The 18,063-nt window shown below is 42.5% G+C and overlaps 2 protein-coding genes across 5 annotated transcripts; both read right to left on the bottom strand.

Moving 5' to 3' along the window:
• Positions 1 to 2,234: 2,234 nt before the first annotated feature.
• Positions 2,235 to 13,531, bottom strand: klhl3 (kelch-like family member 3). 3 transcript variants are annotated; one of them, XM_072663155.1, is made up of 15 exons: positions 13,419 to 13,531; positions 12,591 to 12,710; positions 12,303 to 12,409; positions 11,795 to 11,916; positions 9,904 to 10,066; positions 9,698 to 9,807; positions 8,723 to 8,839; positions 8,471 to 8,620; positions 7,876 to 7,993; positions 7,588 to 7,785; positions 7,146 to 7,247; positions 6,481 to 6,609; positions 6,177 to 6,317; positions 5,922 to 6,065; positions 2,235 to 5,006 (listed from the first exon to the last, which is right to left on the bottom strand). In XM_072663155.1, exons 1-15 carry the CDS (start codon positions 13,430 to 13,432, stop codon positions 4,978 to 4,980), a joined length of 1,764 nt encoding a protein of 587 aa, XP_072519256.1. In that variant the 5' UTR covers positions 13,433 to 13,531; the 3' UTR covers positions 2,235 to 4,977. The 3 variants fall into 3 exon arrangements, with proteins under 3 accessions (XP_072519256.1, XP_072519255.1, XP_072519257.1); XM_072663154.1 differs by having other exon boundaries at positions 7,588 to 7,993; XM_072663156.1 differs by lacking the exons at positions 12,591 to 12,710; positions 13,419 to 13,531 and adding an exon at positions 12,116 to 12,147 and having other exon boundaries at positions 12,303 to 12,350.
• Positions 13,532 to 14,341: 810 nt separating this feature from the next.
• Positions 14,342 to 18,024, bottom strand: hnrnpa0a (heterogeneous nuclear ribonucleoprotein A0a). 2 transcript variants are annotated; one of them, XM_072663538.1, is made up of 4 exons: positions 17,142 to 18,024; positions 14,741 to 14,850; positions 14,585 to 14,646; positions 14,342 to 14,501 (listed from the first exon to the last, which is right to left on the bottom strand). In XM_072663538.1, the coding sequence occupies exons 1-2, from the start codon at positions 17,959 to 17,961 to the stop codon at positions 14,792 to 14,794; spliced, it is 879 nt and encodes a 292-aa protein (XP_072519639.1). In that variant the 5' UTR covers positions 17,962 to 18,024; the 3' UTR covers positions 14,342 to 14,501; positions 14,585 to 14,646; positions 14,741 to 14,791. The 2 variants fall into 2 exon arrangements, with proteins under 2 accessions (XP_072519639.1, XP_072519638.1); XM_072663537.1 differs by having other exon boundaries at positions 14,741 to 18,024.
• Between the last annotated feature and the right edge of the window lie 39 nt (positions 18,025 to 18,063).

Below are 18,063 nucleotides of genomic sequence, written 5' to 3'. Positions count from 1 at the left end.
TTTTATTGTAATGTATGTTTAATGGCCTCTTTGGTGATCTCGTCTCATTTACCAAAATAGGACCACGTATTACAAGTGGTCTGCATGGCTCTGACTGTCTGTCCTCTAAAAGATTTGTGAAGGAAATGCCGACAAGAACTGGAGTGTGAGGAGTGACCCAGCTACACTCAATCCAAAATCTGTTGTCTTTTAGGCTGAGGATGATGAACTGAAATTGGTAACCTGCTGCCACTGCAGGCTCCACCAATACTATCAACACAGTGAGGTGGTGACGTCAGCTACAGGGGTTCTTAAGATCTTTTGCATGTTAACATCCCTCCTTCAGAGGCCAAATCTGCTGTAAATGTATTAACCTGTGGGATATTTCCTACAATCTCTAGATTTGAAGGAATGACCTCAATTTGTGACTTCATGTATTTTGTCAAGTTCACAAGTATTTGGACATTTCTTGAGGAGGTTCCACAAGGTTCTATTTTGGGGCCTATGAAACTGATGTTAATAATGACAGTAATGCAGTTATATGGCTGATGAAGTGTGGGCTTAAATACCGGGTCTGAGTCTGTTTAAGAGTTGAGTATAGACTATGAGCTCTAAAGCTGGAGTAGGTGATTTTGGAGAAACCAAAAATCAAAAACCCACCTCCTACTTTATGGCCTTCTTCCAAAGGAATTGGAGGATTGGTGTTAAAAAGGTAAAGGGTAAAGGTGCACGTATTTGTCACTGTGCAGTGTATCCATGTTTCAAGGGTGTGGAAGTTGAAGAATCTTATAACTTTAAATAAAGAAAATAAAAGCAACAGTAGCCTGTTACATCACCGCATTTGTGAAACGTACCTTTCAAAGCCTAAATCAACCAAGAAGATAAATACCATCACTTGTTCAAAACTACAATGCAGACATTGTCAAACACATATATAAACAGAATTTCAGAGGTGGTGGATCCCTAAAATTATTTGAGGATTGTCAACAATGAAAAGAATACTCTGAAATTGCAAGTATGAGTGTTCATCATTTTCCACGAGATTCAGATTCAGTGATTTGAATTTCAGACATTCCCCAATTCTAACAACTGCTGAATCCTGGTCAGATCCAACACTTCTTTATAAGCAGTATATGTGTACTTGACTTATGTAGGCCTACTTTTAAAATGTTTTCAGACAAAACTGGTCAAAAGATTAACCAGTTTTTGTTCATTTGATTTTAATTAATCATTGTTTAAAGCTGCAAATTACTGTTCAAAATGTTAACTGGTTTATATATGATGTGATGTATGTAGGCCTGAAAGAAAGGCCCAGAGTAATGTTTTATTTAAAAGAAACTGGGCAAAAGATTCGAATCCGGATACAATTCATTGTTCAAAATATTTTAATCAATTTAAAAAAGATTCAAATCACCGTTCAAGGTAGTTCACATTTACAAACAAAAAAAATACAAAAAAAATCAAATATCACATTTCAAACAAATGCCTGAATCCTGGTCAGACTAACACTTATTGGCAGGCAGTGACAGTTTTCCAACAAAACTGGTCAAAAGATTTGAATCAAATTTGAAAAGATTCCAGTCACTGTCCGAAAAGTTTGAATCACATTTTCAGAGACTTTTTCAAAATTCCCCATTTCAAACAAATGCCACAATTTGAAGTCAGGTTACCTCTCAGATTTGCAGGCATTATGTGGGCACTCCAGAAGACCCAGAGAGTGTTTAGATGAAAAGATTTGAATTATTTTTTAAAAGATTCTTATCACTCAGATTACTTTTCAAAACAATGAATCAATTGTCAAAAGATTCTAACCACAGTTCACAAGATGTTAAAAAACCTTTAATTAATTCTGCAAAGATTCAAATGACTGTTCAAAAGATTTGGATCACTTTAACAACTGCCTGAATCCTGGTCAGAATAACACTTATTTGCAAGCAGTGGCTTTTTTCCCAAATGAAACAATAGATTCCAGTCATTGTTCAGTTTTCTCTGCAAGTTTTTTCTTCCAGCTGTGTGTATTTCCAGCTATAGGACAGTAAATGAGTACACTTACACATATTTCTGCTTATTTATTTATATTTCTGACATTATCCCCACCATCCTGTTATATAACACACCTTAAATCTTTAGGTTGAAGGAACATTCTTTTCATAACCAAACATTGCTGAATGCTGCCATCCAGTGGTCAACAGAGGGACACACTGCAGGGAGAAAATGTTCAGTGCTCAATTTAATAATAAATTATTGTACAATACTTTTATTTGGAAATTGGTTTATTGGTTCACTGATTAACGAAGTCTCCATGGCAAAGCAAAGTGTTTAGTCATTCAGTTTAATGGTACACTGGTTTAGAAATACATGAAACTCTATTGTGCACACACCACCGTAAAGAGCAATCCAAAAACCATAGATCATACACCTGCATCATTTACAGAGCTGGGCAGCATGTGTGTCCCACTTCACACTAGCAGTGCTCACAGGCCCAGCTGCTCCTTCCTTCTTCTGAAACCATTTCCAAGGTCATTTCAGAATGATAAGAACTGCATAGTCTCGCCTGTGCTGGAAATAGAAGGACTTGAAAGATGAATACAGTCACTCAAATGACTGCTGAGATGACAGTAAACCATAGTCCAGGATTCGAGACAGTGGGTGTAAATAGAGTGATGAAATTTTGCTCTTAAATAAATATTTTCACCACTGATGATCCATTACTCCAGTTATAGAATCACTTCAATATAAGGCTCTTCAATGCACTTAAAAATGCCATTTTTAATGAAGATCTAGAATTCAGAAAACCATTATGAAAGTTAGATAGTGTTACTGTCGAAAAAGAGCACAACTGTCAAACATATCCAGATGTCTGGAGCTCACGTTCTATGCTAAATAAACCTGTTATAAACATTAAATGGTGAAGCAACGCCTGGCAGAAGATACAGACCAAACAAAACGTCATACTGAAAATCCAACAATTGTGCTTTTAACAGTTTCATGAACCTGCTGACCGGGTCGGACATTTTATTGCCACTGAAGAGTTGTACTCGTTCTTCCGACTGAAATCAGATTGCAAGATCATCAGAACTGTCTGCGCTGAGACAAGTCACTGCTATTCAGTCCATCAGTCTCAATCGCCTACATGATTAAGCCTATTCAGTTAATGTCAGTTAATCCCCACCCTCTTAGAAAAGTGCTCATATGCAGCGGAGTTGACACATCTGTGTTAGATTTGGCACATTTCCCACATTTACAATACTGTTCAAGTCAGAGATCATCCCTCCTTTCTTTCCTTTTCACTTAAAACAATCATTAAAGTTCAAGTTCTTCAGTTTTAGAAGGTATTACTAAGGAGATCAGATGCCAGATGCCAGAGGTTAGGATACAGGGAATCTCGAATCCCAAACCATGCAGTCCAAGACACTCCAGGTGGATAGGTGGCGCTCTCTCCCCTCATCACTCTGAAGTGATATTAGCGGCACAGGTGTCTGCTAGCTGGTGTGGAGCATCTGAGGAGCTGGAGCTTTCCTCAGAGCATGTCGTCTGCCTGATGATGCCACATCAGGGGCAATTTGAAAAGAGGCAGTGGCTGGCTTTGCATGTATTGGAGGAGAGTTAGGTCGATACCCTCCTAGTGTTCAAATCATTGCTAGTGCTATGGGGTGCTACGAACAGGTGGGTTAATTGGCAGGACCAAACTGGGAGAAATAGGGTAAAATTCGACAAACAAATTTCATCCTCAACTCCCAATGCAGACCTGAACACATCTGTCCATCCTTCCACTGAGAGAATCCAACACTGTGGGTCTGAACGCATGCAGAGCTAATCAAAAAGTTCCAACTGAGAAAAGCAAGCAAACAAAATAAGAACATTTAAATCATGAAATTGTAAGCAACAAAATCGAAAGCTGAAGCTGACAAGCTGAAACATCTGAACTTCATATTTAGTTGTTGAGGCATTTGTGTCCTTTATTGTTAAATATACTTCCTGTTTGTTCCTGCTGCTAAACAAGGAACTGCTCTAACTGGAAATGGATTACTGAAGGGTGGTCTCTGATTTGCGCAGTGCTGTATGAGGTTTCTCTGGGTCTCAGTACAGACTAATAAGACTAATGCTAATAAGGAAATACATTGTGGCACAAAAAGCAGCGGGTTTGAACTGCTCTCCGGTTAGTGTACATTTCTTTGCAGTGTCGTTTCTACAGTACGTCTTATCCGTGTTAAAACCCTGTTATCGCTGAGTCAGAAACAGTTACATAGATCGGTAGCAAAAGTAAAATCCCTTTGTGAGAACTTGAGCAGAGTAATACTAGCATATTTTGCAGTTCTTGTCCAGTTTGGTGGTGTTATGGGAATGATATGCTGTTATGGAATCTTCTCCTGAAGGGTGAGGAGGTGTCGAGGCCAGCTGCCATGATTGCGAGTAAACACTGTACTTGTTGCTGTAGACCGCATAGACCCGTTTTTAGGCTCTGACCTTCAACTCCCTCGCCACTTTTGGAACTAGATGAAAGGCAGTGGCTTCCTCAGTGTTATAAATCAGTAGTAGAGCAAGGGAATTGGCATGCTCAGTAGCTGCAGCTCAGGTTCCCACACCAATCCAGCCCCTGCTGTCTCACTTCATTAAACCATCCTTTAGCACCCGCTGGCTCCGCTCAGTCAGGCCGCTTTAACTGAGAACTCATTCAGTCCGACTGTGAGCTGATGCAAACGAGGAAGGGGGGGGTATGCAGCCTCTCGGATAATCAGTGGAGTTAATGGCACTGTTTGGAAAGCGAGAGGCCACAGGGCTCAGCGTGTGCATGCCTGGGCTTGCATTTTGGCGATCAGTCTGCATGATGGTGTGCTTTAAGCAGTTTTCATGGTGAGCACAGGGTCAGCGTGACCAGAACGGGAAGTGCCCGTCCTCAACACGCCTTCTCCCACAGAACCAGCTTCAAATGACTGTCTGTCTGCCACAGCCATTCTCTTCACAAGCCAGTGGGGCCCTGCTCACCAGCGCCCTTAGTCATAATGGTTTGTCAACAACTGACACTCCTGCAGTGAAAGAAAAACAAGTGAGAATATTCCAACAGCCAGCTTTCATTAGTCAAATATTAATCATATTTAAGCATGCAGAGCACATACATGCACACAGGTAAGTATAAAAAACATAAAATTAAAAAAAGCTCATGTTCTTGGTCATTTTAAGTACAATACACTGGGCACCAACAGCTTTTGCAGTTTGGCTATGTATCAGTGTACACTGTAGTATGGGTAGTATGTATAAATCACAATAATTAAAATCTTGGGCTTTATAATAAATGAACTGTGCACTGACCCCTCCCCCCAAAATAAAACAGTACGTGGCTTTTATACTACAAATAAGCATATTTAACAACCAAAGGTTATAAAAGATTCATTTAAACTACATGTCCAAATGTTTGTGGACTCCCCTTCTAATGAATGCACTCTACTTTAAGATTGCTGATTAAGATGTACACACTTACACAGCTTGTCTAGACCCTGTAGAGAAGTACTGCCAAGTGAACAGGACTCTCTGGAGCAGATAAACATGACCCATTGGCACCATGTCTAATGCCAGGTATGAGCTCAAGGGGTATGAAGCCTGGAATGGTGGTTGGTGCTCCATCCAATACTTTTGGGGAGTTGGAGATTAAGTGGGGTGGTGATTACTGAACTTTAAGTGAAAATGAGTATATTTGTCAATTAGCACCCCCTACAGGTGAAAAGTGTAATTCGCTTTTTTCGTTAGAAACACATTAGTACTAGGCATTAATTTGTCTAAATTTGTGTTGTGCAAAAATTCTGTCTGGTTTTGTTGTATATTGGTATTATGAAAGTCAGACCTTCAGAACCAGGTGAACCAGTGCACCTACTAATACTCTGTGGCTGAATGCAGACTAGTGTCTGGCTTTGACTCCATGCTTGTTTGCAGTGAGCGAGGCTTACCTGCATAGCTGCGTCCATTGCTCATGTTGGTGGGAATGAGGCTCCATTTATCGGTAGCAGGGTTATAGTATTCCACGGAGGACAGGTTACACGAGCCATCATCACCACCAATCACATACAGCAAACCGTTTATGGCACACACTCCTGCACACAAATACAGGAATACAGTCAAATCAAACTTTTTGTACAATACAGTTCAGGTATTACTTTCATATTCATACAACTGTTTCACTACATAGTGGTGTGGCAGCTTACCTGCATTCCGTCTGCACATGTTCATGTCACACACCTGCCTCCAGGTGTTAGTGTCTGGCTCGTACACCTCCACACTCTTCCTCACCAGGGGACCATCATGTCCTCCTGCTGCATACAACTGGCCATTCAGGACTCCAACTCCTGCACACATACACACATGCACAGACAGAAAGGACACGCAGATACCCATCCCACAAAAAGCATGTCAGTCAGATGTAGGATGTAGGAACACACTCAGCACTAAATATGTATTCAGGGAATTACATCCGAATTCAATTTGCTGTTTTAAAAAGGTAAAGCATACCTGCTCCGCTCCGTCTGGTGCTCATGTCGGCCACATAGCCCCATTTATTACTGACCGGATTGTACTCTTCCACTGTGCTCAGACACTGCCGCGAGGCCCCGTCATATCCTCCCACTGCATACAGCTTCCCTGTAAACACACACATCATCCATCTCCATTTTCACAGCTTGAGATAACGATTTTTCAACAGGGGTTTTTCTATTGTTCGATACTTCTCAACAGGGAGACACATTACTAAAATAACTGCAATGTTTCTGAATTCAAAGACCTGCAAAAGAAAGAAGAAACATACACTACATGGACAAAAATATTGGGTCACCCGCTCGTTCAATGTTCCTTCCCAAAATAAGGGCATTTATCCTGCTTTTGTTGGAGTAGCTGTCTTTACTGTCCAGTGAAGACCAGCTTTTAGAGCATTGCTGTGAAAATTTGATTGCATTCAGCTAGTGTACTAGTGGAGGTCACACAATGCACATCTGTGTTAGCAGTGGGTTCAACTTAAAGTAGCTGAATGCATTGATTTGAAGGGGTGTCTACAAACATAAATTTATTTGACAAAAAGTGTATCTATGACAAAAGAGGCTTGACTGACTGAAATTAAGTTGGTTGTTTAGTTTGATTGCAGTTTAGTTGGTTGGTGTTTCATGAGAGAAACAAGTGCTTACCGTCCACCACGCCCACACCCACACTGCTCCGCCTGGTGTTCATAGGAGCCACAAACACCCACTCATTGGTCTTGGGATTGTATGCCTCCACTGAAGACAAGCCTAGAGAGGTCACAGAGTGAGTGAGTGAGTGAGTGAGTGAGTGCGTGCAAGTATGGGTAATAATGCCTACATTTACACTAAAAATCTAATTGAAGAAGAAGGAAAAAAACCCAGATACTATAATGACTCATTCATGGTTCTCACTAATACGATCCCGTACTACTATGCAGTTCTGGGAGTTTTTTTTTTTCAAATATTAAACACACCATCTGTATCTAAATCACACAATATTTTTTTAATGTACTGCTAAAAACATGACATGAAAACGTGACCTGACCATAGCCATTAAGTTGAGAAAGGCTGAACATGAAACAACATAGCAGGTAAAGGCTGGCCTTACCTGTACTGCCGTCAAACCCCCCAACAGCATAGAGCAGGTCACCGAGCACGGCTGCTCCTAAGGTGCTGCGCCGCTCCTGCATACTGGGAACTGCACTCCACTGGTCCCTCACGCCATCATACACATCCACAGTCCTCACACGCAGTGAACCGTTGAAGCCTCCAACTGCATAGACCTTACCTGCCATGAATACCACACCTGTACAACACATACACAGGACAAGCTTAACAGAAAACCACAAAATGGGGGAGGGTAAAGCGAAGACAGGTGCACCAAGGGGACACTTACCTGCTCGGCAGCGTCTAGAAGGCAGGTCGGCCACCTGATACCAACGATCGTCTTGGAAGTCGTAACACTCAACACTGCGGATGGCCTTAGGGGCCTGACCTCCCACCACAATCATCACCTGAGGGGGGAAAAGGTAGATGGTGTTTAATTTTTGAATAGACCTCACAACCAAAGGAACAGCAGCATTAAAAACTAGAAAGACATATTTTCTGAGTTTATCTTTACAGTGGAGGTATAATACAATGCACACAGACCATTAGAAGGGGTTATACTGAAGCGCTCATGGGATGGAATGGGATGTCAAACATGCTCATACAGGCCTGACAGTCAATTGTCCACATATTGGTTAAAATATTTCCATATACAGCTCTACTCGAATGTCATAATTTTGCTTAATATGGAATGCTATGTTGTATGCTCAAAGATATATTTAGAAATTACATATACTACACATGCCTTAATAAAGTAACTAAATACTTATGTAAACAAATATGACTCTTGGTATAAATATGGTACATTCCAACATAGACGCCCATTCCTAATCCTTATAGCACATACCTTGAGAAACATAAGGTTTACAGACAACATTTCATACCTTAGGCAGGCTGACTGGTGTGCGTGGCCGTGTCCTGTCCGTCTTTATCAGATGTCGCTGGTCTGCGGGTAATAGGTGGTATTTCATGGCTTCAATAAGAAAGTCCTTACATGTGTTGTTGTTCTTGATCAAGGCCTCCTCCTCTACAATCTGCTTAGACATATAAATTACGTTGCAGGGACATATTACACACATATAACCACATGTGTAAAATTTCTGGAATCCTATTAGAATTTATCAAAAACTGCTTACCTGAACCAAGTAATCTCTAGATAGTAGCGGCAGTCGAACATGCTCCATGAGCTTTGGCATGTGCTCTAAACGTGCTTCCTTATCATGCTTTATCCATGTAATCATGGCTTCGAAAACCTGGGGAGGGTGAATAAAACACAAGCTGTAAGCGTCAGCATCCTCTGCTCCATGACGCCAGCCAGAGTCACTGAGCTGGCTCTGATGGCAGATGACAGCTGGCAGCGGCTAAGAGTGTGAACTTGGGGGGTGAGACACAGAGCGGCTAATGGTGTGTGAGAGCTCCAACTGACGCACGCCTCGTCTCCTTCTGCATCCCAGCAGCACGCTGTCCTGCGAGTCAGACTGTTCATGACGGAGCCTTCAGTCAGCCGTCAAGTGAACAAACTAAGTGTACCGACGCTGAGTGGTTGGCTGGTACCAAAGCCAGAACAAGCTCTTCACAACCATCGGGCTGTCATTTTCTATTAGAAATTAGTAGATTACTAGTAAGTAATCAGAACAATAAAAGTAAACCAATTTGTATAAAAATGCCAGATTTATCTGGATTTTGTGGCCTTTTTTGTAACTGTTGCGGACTTAAAAGGTTTATTTTCCAATCACTTTTAAAAAGATTCCAATCCCCTGTAAATCTAATGCACTGCCACTCTGGCCCAGGGGTCACTAGTCTGAGTCCTGAGCCATGCCGCTTTGCCATCAGTGACCGGAGTCCAATAGAGCACAATTGCCTGTGTTCTCTCCAGCTGGGTGGTTGGCCGCAATCACTCTTAATACAATGTTTGCCAGCACAGGAGTCTGTTGGGGACCCGCCACCGGGTTAATTGTCGGGAGCATTGCTAGTGCTGGGGGTTGCTACAAACATGTGAGTTAATTGACAGCACCAAATTGGGAGAAAAAAAGATAAATATTCTACAAAAATTAAACAACTATTTTATAGGTGATCGTTACCCTGTACTTAATCACAGAAATAAAGCCTACCTTCTCTTCAGTGGACACAGTCAGTTTGTCACTAGAGATAAGGCTGCACACTTGCTGCAAGGAAAGACCCATGAACTCCTCTCCCAGCATAACCTCTGAGAAATGCTGCTCTGTTTAGTACAAGAACAAATACACAAACACAGTCTATTACTCAGCTGGCTTATTCTACAGCTGCTTGAAGCTGAACAGCAAGATAAAGAGCTCACCAGCGTAGGCATGGGCATGGTTAAGCAAGTCAGTGCAGGCGTGCAGGTCGGCGAAGGCACGGATGCCCAGGCAGTTGGTGGGGTGGAGCTGAGCCTGCAGGAACTCACAGCACACCTGCCTCACATCCATAAGCTGCAGCAAACTGGCTGCTGGCAGCAGAACCTGAGCAGAAACATCACATGATATGTCTGTCTTAAGATTTTGAAGAAAATGAGTGACTTCCTGCAAGAAATAATTTTGTCGTTTACTCAGTAATTATATGAACAATGCAAATTTGCTGTTATCCTTAAAATACAGGAGGGAGAAACGCAAGTCTGGAACCTCCTGCAGTTCTTTGGAGTTTAAGGGGTTTTGCAGAAACAGTTACAGGTTTTGCAAAGCTAACTGATTTTTCTTTTAGATGAAACCTCATCCCTGCAAACGTGACTGAATGATTATGCTAGTGGACTTAAGACAAAAACAATAGGTTGAATCTTATGATGCTGTAGCTGAAAACGAATCAGTATTCTGTTGGTTTGATCTCCTTAGAATATTCCAGCTCTGCCCCCTCATTAGGCCAAAACATGTTATTATCAGTGTATCAGTGTTTCCAACTGTATCTCTTTTCTTCTTGTACTTCTGCATGCCTTTGTTTCATGATGATAGGGCGATGATTTAGCCTGCATTTTGCTCATCTGACTGTTTTATGTCATATTTCTGGTTTTCTTTGTGGACTCTGCTAATAAAACTGCTTAGTTTGATTTGTTTACACTTATTCACAATTATATAATACTGCTAGTATAATATGTTTACAATTTTGAAGGACAAAAACCCATTTTTATTGAGCCGATGTATCTTATTCACAGGAAATAGCCATAATGTATAAGCAGCCAGACTTGCCATGTAGCAGCGGGTAAGAATTTTAGTCAACCTTTTTGCTTAGTATTAAGGATGTGAACAAACTGCTCACAATAAAAAAACAAACAAAAAAAAAATGAATGCACCGGTCATGCATGTAGTGGCCTATCACAATGATGTTATCAGTGTTCAGCAAAACAGTACATCTGTGTCTTATGGTGGCCACAGTTATCCTCCGACTATGGTTCTATATCCGTTGTCACCCACCCTGCTCCTGGACATCTAGTTTCCTGCAGACTTTATCTCCAACCCTCATCGAGTCTGATACCCATCATCCATCTCATTACTGCCTCCAGAAGTGCTTGACTAACTGATCAATGCACAGTAGATTTGGGTTGGAGGTAAGATTCTAAGGAGAATGGGTTTGTGGCCACTGTTCTACACAACACAAAGGATAAGCAGAGAGATGCTCTATGCCTGCGATTCTTCACACAAGCAGCAGCAGCCTTGTTCAATAACAGTCACAGTTCCCACTGCTGCATTTGTACATACTGCATAACCAAAACTAGGTCACTTTGCTCAGCTTCACAGAGCCTTTATACCTCTTCCATGATACACTTAAATCTCAAGAGAGAACTCCATGTGGCTTTTTCAGAGCATCTGTTCTCTACAGCTGTGGTGCCTGTAGCAAAACAACCTCTATTACTCATAAACAATCAAATGAAACACCCAAGAAAGCATTACATGGCTTAATATAACCCTCACACTCTTGAACAATCAGCACACAAGAGCAACAGAGGTAAACACAGGCCGGACTTTCCCCTCGCTTTTCACACATTTCCCCTCCTAATAATGACAGGAAATGCTGTGCCTCGGAGCCGCACAGAGTTGCCATAGAAAGAGGGTGCAATCAAATTGCAAATGAGTTAAAGAAACATGGCTATGCAGAGAAGACTCAGTCAAACTTTATCAACATGGAGAAATTATCTGCAGTTAAATGTATTATATTTGTAAAACAAAATATGCTAAAATATTGCTCGAGTTCCAACCTACCTGAACGTTGTCCTCCGATACTTCAACCTGGGCCGTATAAATGTAGTCTATCAGTTTCTTGAGAGTCTGCCCTTCCACATCCCTTATTTCAACACGTGGGGCCTTACTTTCACTCATTTCACCTGGGAACAGCACACACAACACAGAATCATCAGGCTACTACAGAGCCATGGTTAAAAACAAAACACTACACATCATTCAAGGTCAAGGTCACACACTTCTTATTCCAAATGCACAGTTCACAATATAGCAAGAATACACTTGCCATGGACTCAATAAGCAAGAATAAAAAAAAAAAAACATGTAATAAATGATGCTCACTTCTGGGTCGTAAGCAACGCCCAAAGCCTTTTCTGCAGAAGACGGGAAACAATTCTATGCATAAGACTCAGGCGTGGGTAGCTTAATTAAGGTCTTAGATTTTACCTCAACAAACTGTGTCATACTTGCTGAGTTATCTCAAGTTATCACAACATCTTTGATGGCTATTATGCCCTGAACAGATTACCTGTGAACATAGCGCAGAAGTAGGGACTACAGGAAGCTAGAACCACTTTATGGGCAGGAATCTCCACTTCTCCAGCTACTAGCAGCACATCACAGAGCATCTTCCTACTGCGTTCATGAGGGGGGGAAAGGAGAGCACCATTTTCAACATGCAGAAGACCCAAATATACCAGACTAGATTTAATTTGGGATAAGTGAAACACATTTTTGCAAACTGTACATGCAACTGCAAATTTACACTGAGTAAATATACCCATTAAGCTCTTTAAACTAAATGCCCTACACTAACCTTCTCAGGTCGTTCATTGACCTAAAGGCTTTACTCATATGTGCATGAGTAAAGGTGTGCACTCCCGGCTCTCTTCCATCCTCCTCTGAATCAAATCCTGGCAGGGATGTAGCTCGGCTCCTGGAGAGATATGATGAGAACCAGCATTTTCACTTTTTTAAGAACAAAAATACCTTGCCCTTAATGTCGTACCAGGTAGCTACCCTGTGAAGCATCATTTAATAGTTTTACCCAGTCTAATGGTGCCCATTAGCTACTGACAACACTTAACTCAGTAGTTCTTGAGTACCACTGCATCTAATGAGCTAGTTTAAAGCTGCTCATTTAATCTAATGAGCTAGTTTAAAGCTGCTCATGGGGTGAACTGGGTGTGTGAGAGCATGATACACACAGGACAGAGGTGCCGGGATCCATAATCACTGACCTAGCTAACGTTAAAGACTCCCCGTTTGCTTTGTTCAATATTTACGGAGTCAGATACAGCTCGCTGACAAGTTAACTGAATGTATGTTAACATTAAAAAACGTGTTGGCAAAGTAACGTCGATTTAACTTTAGGCCTGAATGAGCTGAGAAAATAAGTTAGCTAGCACTACAGTAAATTCTTTCTCTGCCAGAGTTTGGACGAGGGCTATCTCTCGCCTCGCTACACAGACCTGACCCCGAGCTAGCTGCGTTAGCTACCGTTAGCGGTCCTCTGTGCCTTGAATCTTAACCAGTAGCTAAACTGTTGGAGGAGTGGTTTGGGTTTCGTCGTTTAACACATTTCCCTCTTAAAAGTGTGTTATGGTTGAAACGCGGTTTCGGCGTCCTCTCTATAAGCACTTACCCGACAAATTCCATGTTTCCGGAACACTGTGCAGCTAGCCGAGTGGCTAACGGTGGTAAGCTCACTAGCTCATCCCGCTGCGGTTCTCGGGGCCCATAACTATTCCATTTGTTTTCCGCCCTTCTCCCCTCGTTAGTGGTCAGCGAATAACACAGCCTAGTGCTGCACTTGCCGTGGTCCAGTCTAGTGTTTGAATGAGCACTTTGACAGTCTGTCGGCTTAATGTTTACATACTGGTTGTCAAAGGCAGTTTCCAGCCTTCTCCCTGCTCGCTGCCCTCTCACTCACAACCGTCCAATCAGCGCGTGTCCACGTTGCCAGGTAACGCACCGACGATCTCCCGGGAAACTGTGAGCGTAGGATGTTGAGGTGCCAAAATGGGCGATCTCCTACAGAAAGCAACCTCAGAGTAATTCAGCCTCTCTGAAGGCGCAAAAGTGAATCATACCATCATAAAGGGTTGATTTTATGCTCTAGAAAAGTATAAGGGCCTGTAGTCGATTGCCCAAGTCCGTCTTGGAGACCCCACACCATGCACGCCCCCCCCCCTTTTTTTTCAACTTCATTCATTGACAGACTGCTGAAGAGCAGGGTCCAGTCTGTAGCATTGAAGCTCTGTGCTAAATGTGCAGTGTGGGCCTTTAAGATCGACTTGGGGAACCCTTCACAACTACAGCAATAAATAAACTTGGGTCTAAACCACATTAAGCTAGAACCAGATATTCCAGTGGTTGTTCCTCCACACACTCCTACTAAACAACCCCCCATATTTAATTAATCCCAGATTGCCTTTGCCCAAATGGAAGTTACTGGAATACACAACAAACGGCTTGTTAGATCTGAACTCCCTCCATCTGAGCATTTGGGAACCGTACAAAAGGAACAGCATCAGATAGTGTGCATATGAACAAACACAGACTCAGTTACACTCATGATTTTTTATTTAATCAAGTGTAAATGTACAAATTACAAGTTTTGTAGCAAGATCTGTAGACCAGGTTTGTGCTAATCAAAGCAATCTTGAGGTTCTTCAGCTTCATTGCATCATCTTGCTCAGAAATGCACCACACCAGCCTCTGCGGTCTGTCAAATAAAACAAGGAAACATGAGGTTTGACACTCGAGCATGTATTACTTTCAACATGAAAAGCTGCAATTATAACTTACCATTGCTGTGCTGTTACGCATACCTCTCCATGTAGGTGGCATCATGCACCTTCTGAAGTTTGCTAGAAGTAAAAGAAACAAAAGTTAGGCATCCACTATACTACAGGTTATGCATGCATTCACACTGCTGCAGCATTCGAACAGCTTCTTACTTACCAGCAGAACTTCCATTTCCAAGAGGTCACCGTCATCTACATTTGCAGGGCTTCATCCACCAGCTGGACTGAAAACCAAGAAATTACCTATTCCCAGCAGTTTTGCCATTTCTGCAGGGAAAGAGAGAGAGGTAGAAGTCATTACACATTCTGATTCATTCAGTAGGTAGTTTCCTAAATAATAGGCCATAAATGTGCCAAACCCAGTCAATTACTTATATTCCAAATCATTCCTTTGGGCAATCATAACTGTTTAGGTCATGGAAGGGAGGTTTATATATAAAAATAAAATAAATAAAAAAAATTTGCACTTTCTGGTTTGAAAATTGCACATTCACACAATTCAACAGGCCAGACCAGTGCTGATTAAAAACTATTTAAAAAGCCATGAAAGGATTACTACTACAGTTTAACGCACAGAACATCAACATTATCCAAGTCCTTTCAGTGTGCCATTAATGTGTAGGGACAAAACACAAGCAAAACACCGAGATGATGAGGGAGGGGGTATTGATAAGATGTAAGATAAATAACTGAAGCCACAAACCTTGCTTATAAATGCTGATCTCCTTGCATTTGGTGTCATTAATATCTGGAACTAATGCATCAAGTAAACAGGAACTCTAAGCCCCACACTCCGGTAAGACCTTAAACTGAAAATTGTCTAAAATATTGGATTAAGACATAACTAGAGCGTAGCACCACAGCTTCACACACTTTGAACAAGACAATAATTCTAATATTTACCACTTCATAGGTTAATTCACATAAGTCACCTCAAATGTACTGAGGTTTATATGTACATATAGTTAAGAAATGTGTAAACTTATATGTTGCATGCACGCTTTATTGGATCATCTAGAAAATACCTGATGTAAGGAGTTCAGTTGCTCCAGGTGGATCCATATGGTGTTTAAGACAATGTAATGTCTTGTGTAAAGTATTTCTACAAACCTGAAACCTGGTGCGAATATCCTATGGACTCAGCTGGGTTTCTACAGCTCTGGAGTACCCCTGGAGAATCCAATGACGTAGTAGTGGACACAGCTAAGGTATAGATCCGTCTTATTTGATCACTAAAAGTATTGGAACAGAGCTCTAGACATATTTTTACAGTAAAAAAAAAATAGATACGATACAACATCCTTATTTAATGGGTGAGGAAATGGTAATCTCCCCACTCATCTGATGTAGAGATGATCAGAGTAGAAAGACAATGAGCAGCATCTAATCAATTACTGCTAAGCTAATACGCTTAGTCTATTCAAAACCACCCAATGAGGCTCGTCTAATCATTAAACAATGGCTAATGGAACTTTTATTAATAGAAATACATACAGTTTAATTGTAACTGAAAAACAATATTTAATAGGTCAAGACCTTTCAGGAATACAGTGAGACAAAGCATTTAAAAGGAATTTAGGTCCTCTTGAGTTATTAAACTAGAGCAGAAATCGAGATCAAACCCACTATGCTGAAAACAGGTTCACGGTAACATCTTCAAACAATTTCCATAATAATAATAATAATAATAATGAGAATGACTCAACTATTTAACATAAGTGGGATTTACATGTCAGTCACCACTATAACGGATGAGTAAACGGTATCTGATGAACGTGACACGAGAACGAACCAAGACCTGGTCCTTCTACATGCTGCTCTCAGCCGCCTCCCGAGACCGAGACCATCCGTTTAAGGGCGATAATAAGCGCCGAGCCCGCTCACCTCTAATGACCGACAAGCCTAGTTTATAAAATAAAAAAGGAAAAAAGGGACTACAAATAAACTGCATCGGGACTTTACAAGGCTAACGCTTTAATAACAAAAGAAGAAAAAATATCCCAGATTTAACACTTCTTAAACTTAGGTAAAAAAGGAAGAAATAAAAGACACAAGATACAATACATAGACTAAAAGAGGAAACACATGCCTATACTAACAAGCAAGTGGACTAATCTTAACTTAATTCAGACAAATAAGCGTGGTAAAACAGTTCTCCGTCAGGTAACCTGCCCCTGCCACCCACGGGAGGTCAGATTAAAGTAAAGATCCAGAGTAGTAGTAGTAGTCCTATGACTTGCTGTAAATCCGCCTAGTATAGAGCAGAGACCGATGATCTGGCGTTTAGCTGCAGTAAGAACTTGATCGCTGGGTTTAACTGTATAGGCCGCATGGGGACGCCCTATCGCTATTGTGCTAGGCTGGGTTAGTTGAAGGGTCCTGTATGAATGGATAAGTGAAAAACGAAGTTCGTTCGAGTCCTGGGGAAGGAGCAGCTCTTAACCTCGGACCTAAAAAACACGCTCTTTAATACGAGCCTCCGTAACCCCCCCTGCCGTAACCACCACCACCACCGCCGCCGCGGGAGTAAGGAGCGCTGCTTCTGCCCGAGTAATTACCTTTCATTGGCCCATAGCCAGAGGACTGCTGGCCATAGCCGCTTCCAAAGTCATTGTAGCCGTTACCGCCGCCGTAGCCACCCATTTGGTCCCCGTAGCCTCCCCCATACCCGCCACCGTAGCCACCACCGTAACCACCGCCGTAGCCACCATCGTTGCCTCCGTAGCCACCGCCATAGCCGCCACCGTAGCCACCGCCTCTTCCGCCGCCATAGCCGTTCTGGGGCCTTCCCATGCCGCGTCCGCCTCGTCCTCCGCGGCCGCCACCGCGACCTCCGGCCGTCTGCATCTCTTGCTTGGTCAGGGCTTTCTTCACCTCCACCTTGTGGCCGTTGATTGTGTGAAACTTGAGCACGACCGCTTTGTCCGCAGAGTCGTTATCGTCGAAGTAGACGAAGCCGAAGCCACGCTTCTTGCCCGTGTCTTTGTCCATGATCACCTCGGCCTTCTCGACGGAGCCGAACTGAGAAAAGCACTCGATAAGGTGGGTATCTTCGATATCGTCTTTCAGACCGCCGACGAATATTTTCTTGACCTTGGCGAGGGCTTCTGGCTTTCCTGCGTCTTCCCGGGCCACCGCTCGCTTGATCTCCACGTTGTTCCCGTCCAGGACATGCGGCCTAGCCGACATGGCGGCGTCGGCCTCCTCCGGCGAGGTGTAGGTCACGAAGCCGAAGCAGCGGGAACGCTTCAGCTGCTGGTTCTGGACAACCACACAGTCGGTCAGCTGCCCGTACTGCTCGAAATGCTTGCGGAGACCTTCATCGGTAGTTTGGACGTTGAGTCCACCGACAAAAAGCTTGCAAAGTTGGTTTTCCATTTTCAGCGCGGGCTCAGTAACCTCAGTCGGCTCTGGGAAACGTTGATGTGAAATGGCGGCTGCTCTGTAATAAATGGCGGCGGCAGGCAAGCGGGCGGGGTG

This window comes from Salminus brasiliensis, chromosome 19 (genome assembly GCF_030463535.1).
Source record: "Salminus brasiliensis chromosome 19, fSalBra1.hap2, whole genome shotgun sequence".
NCBI lineage: Eukaryota > Metazoa > Chordata > Actinopteri > Characiformes > Bryconidae > Salminus > Salminus brasiliensis.
The sequence above is the reverse complement of the archived record's forward strand: the minus strand, read 5'-3'. Positions and strand labels throughout refer to the sequence as shown.

Bases quoted from the DNA above. Each gene is read 5' to 3' on its own strand.
- klhl3 (XM_072663154.1), bottom strand. The intron at 9,808-9,903 runs GTGAGCTCTTTA...TGTACTAAACAG, and splicing joins CCATGCCCATGCCTACGCTG to AGCAGCATTTCTCAGAGGTT. The intron at 5,007-5,921 runs GTAAGCCTCGCT...CTTTCACTGCAG, and splicing joins CAATGGACGCAGCTATGCAG to GAGTGTCAGTTGTTGACAAA.
- hnrnpa0a (XM_072663537.1), bottom strand. From the start codon at position 17,961: ATGGAAAACCAACTTTGCAAGCTTTTTGTCGGTGGACTCAACGTCCAA.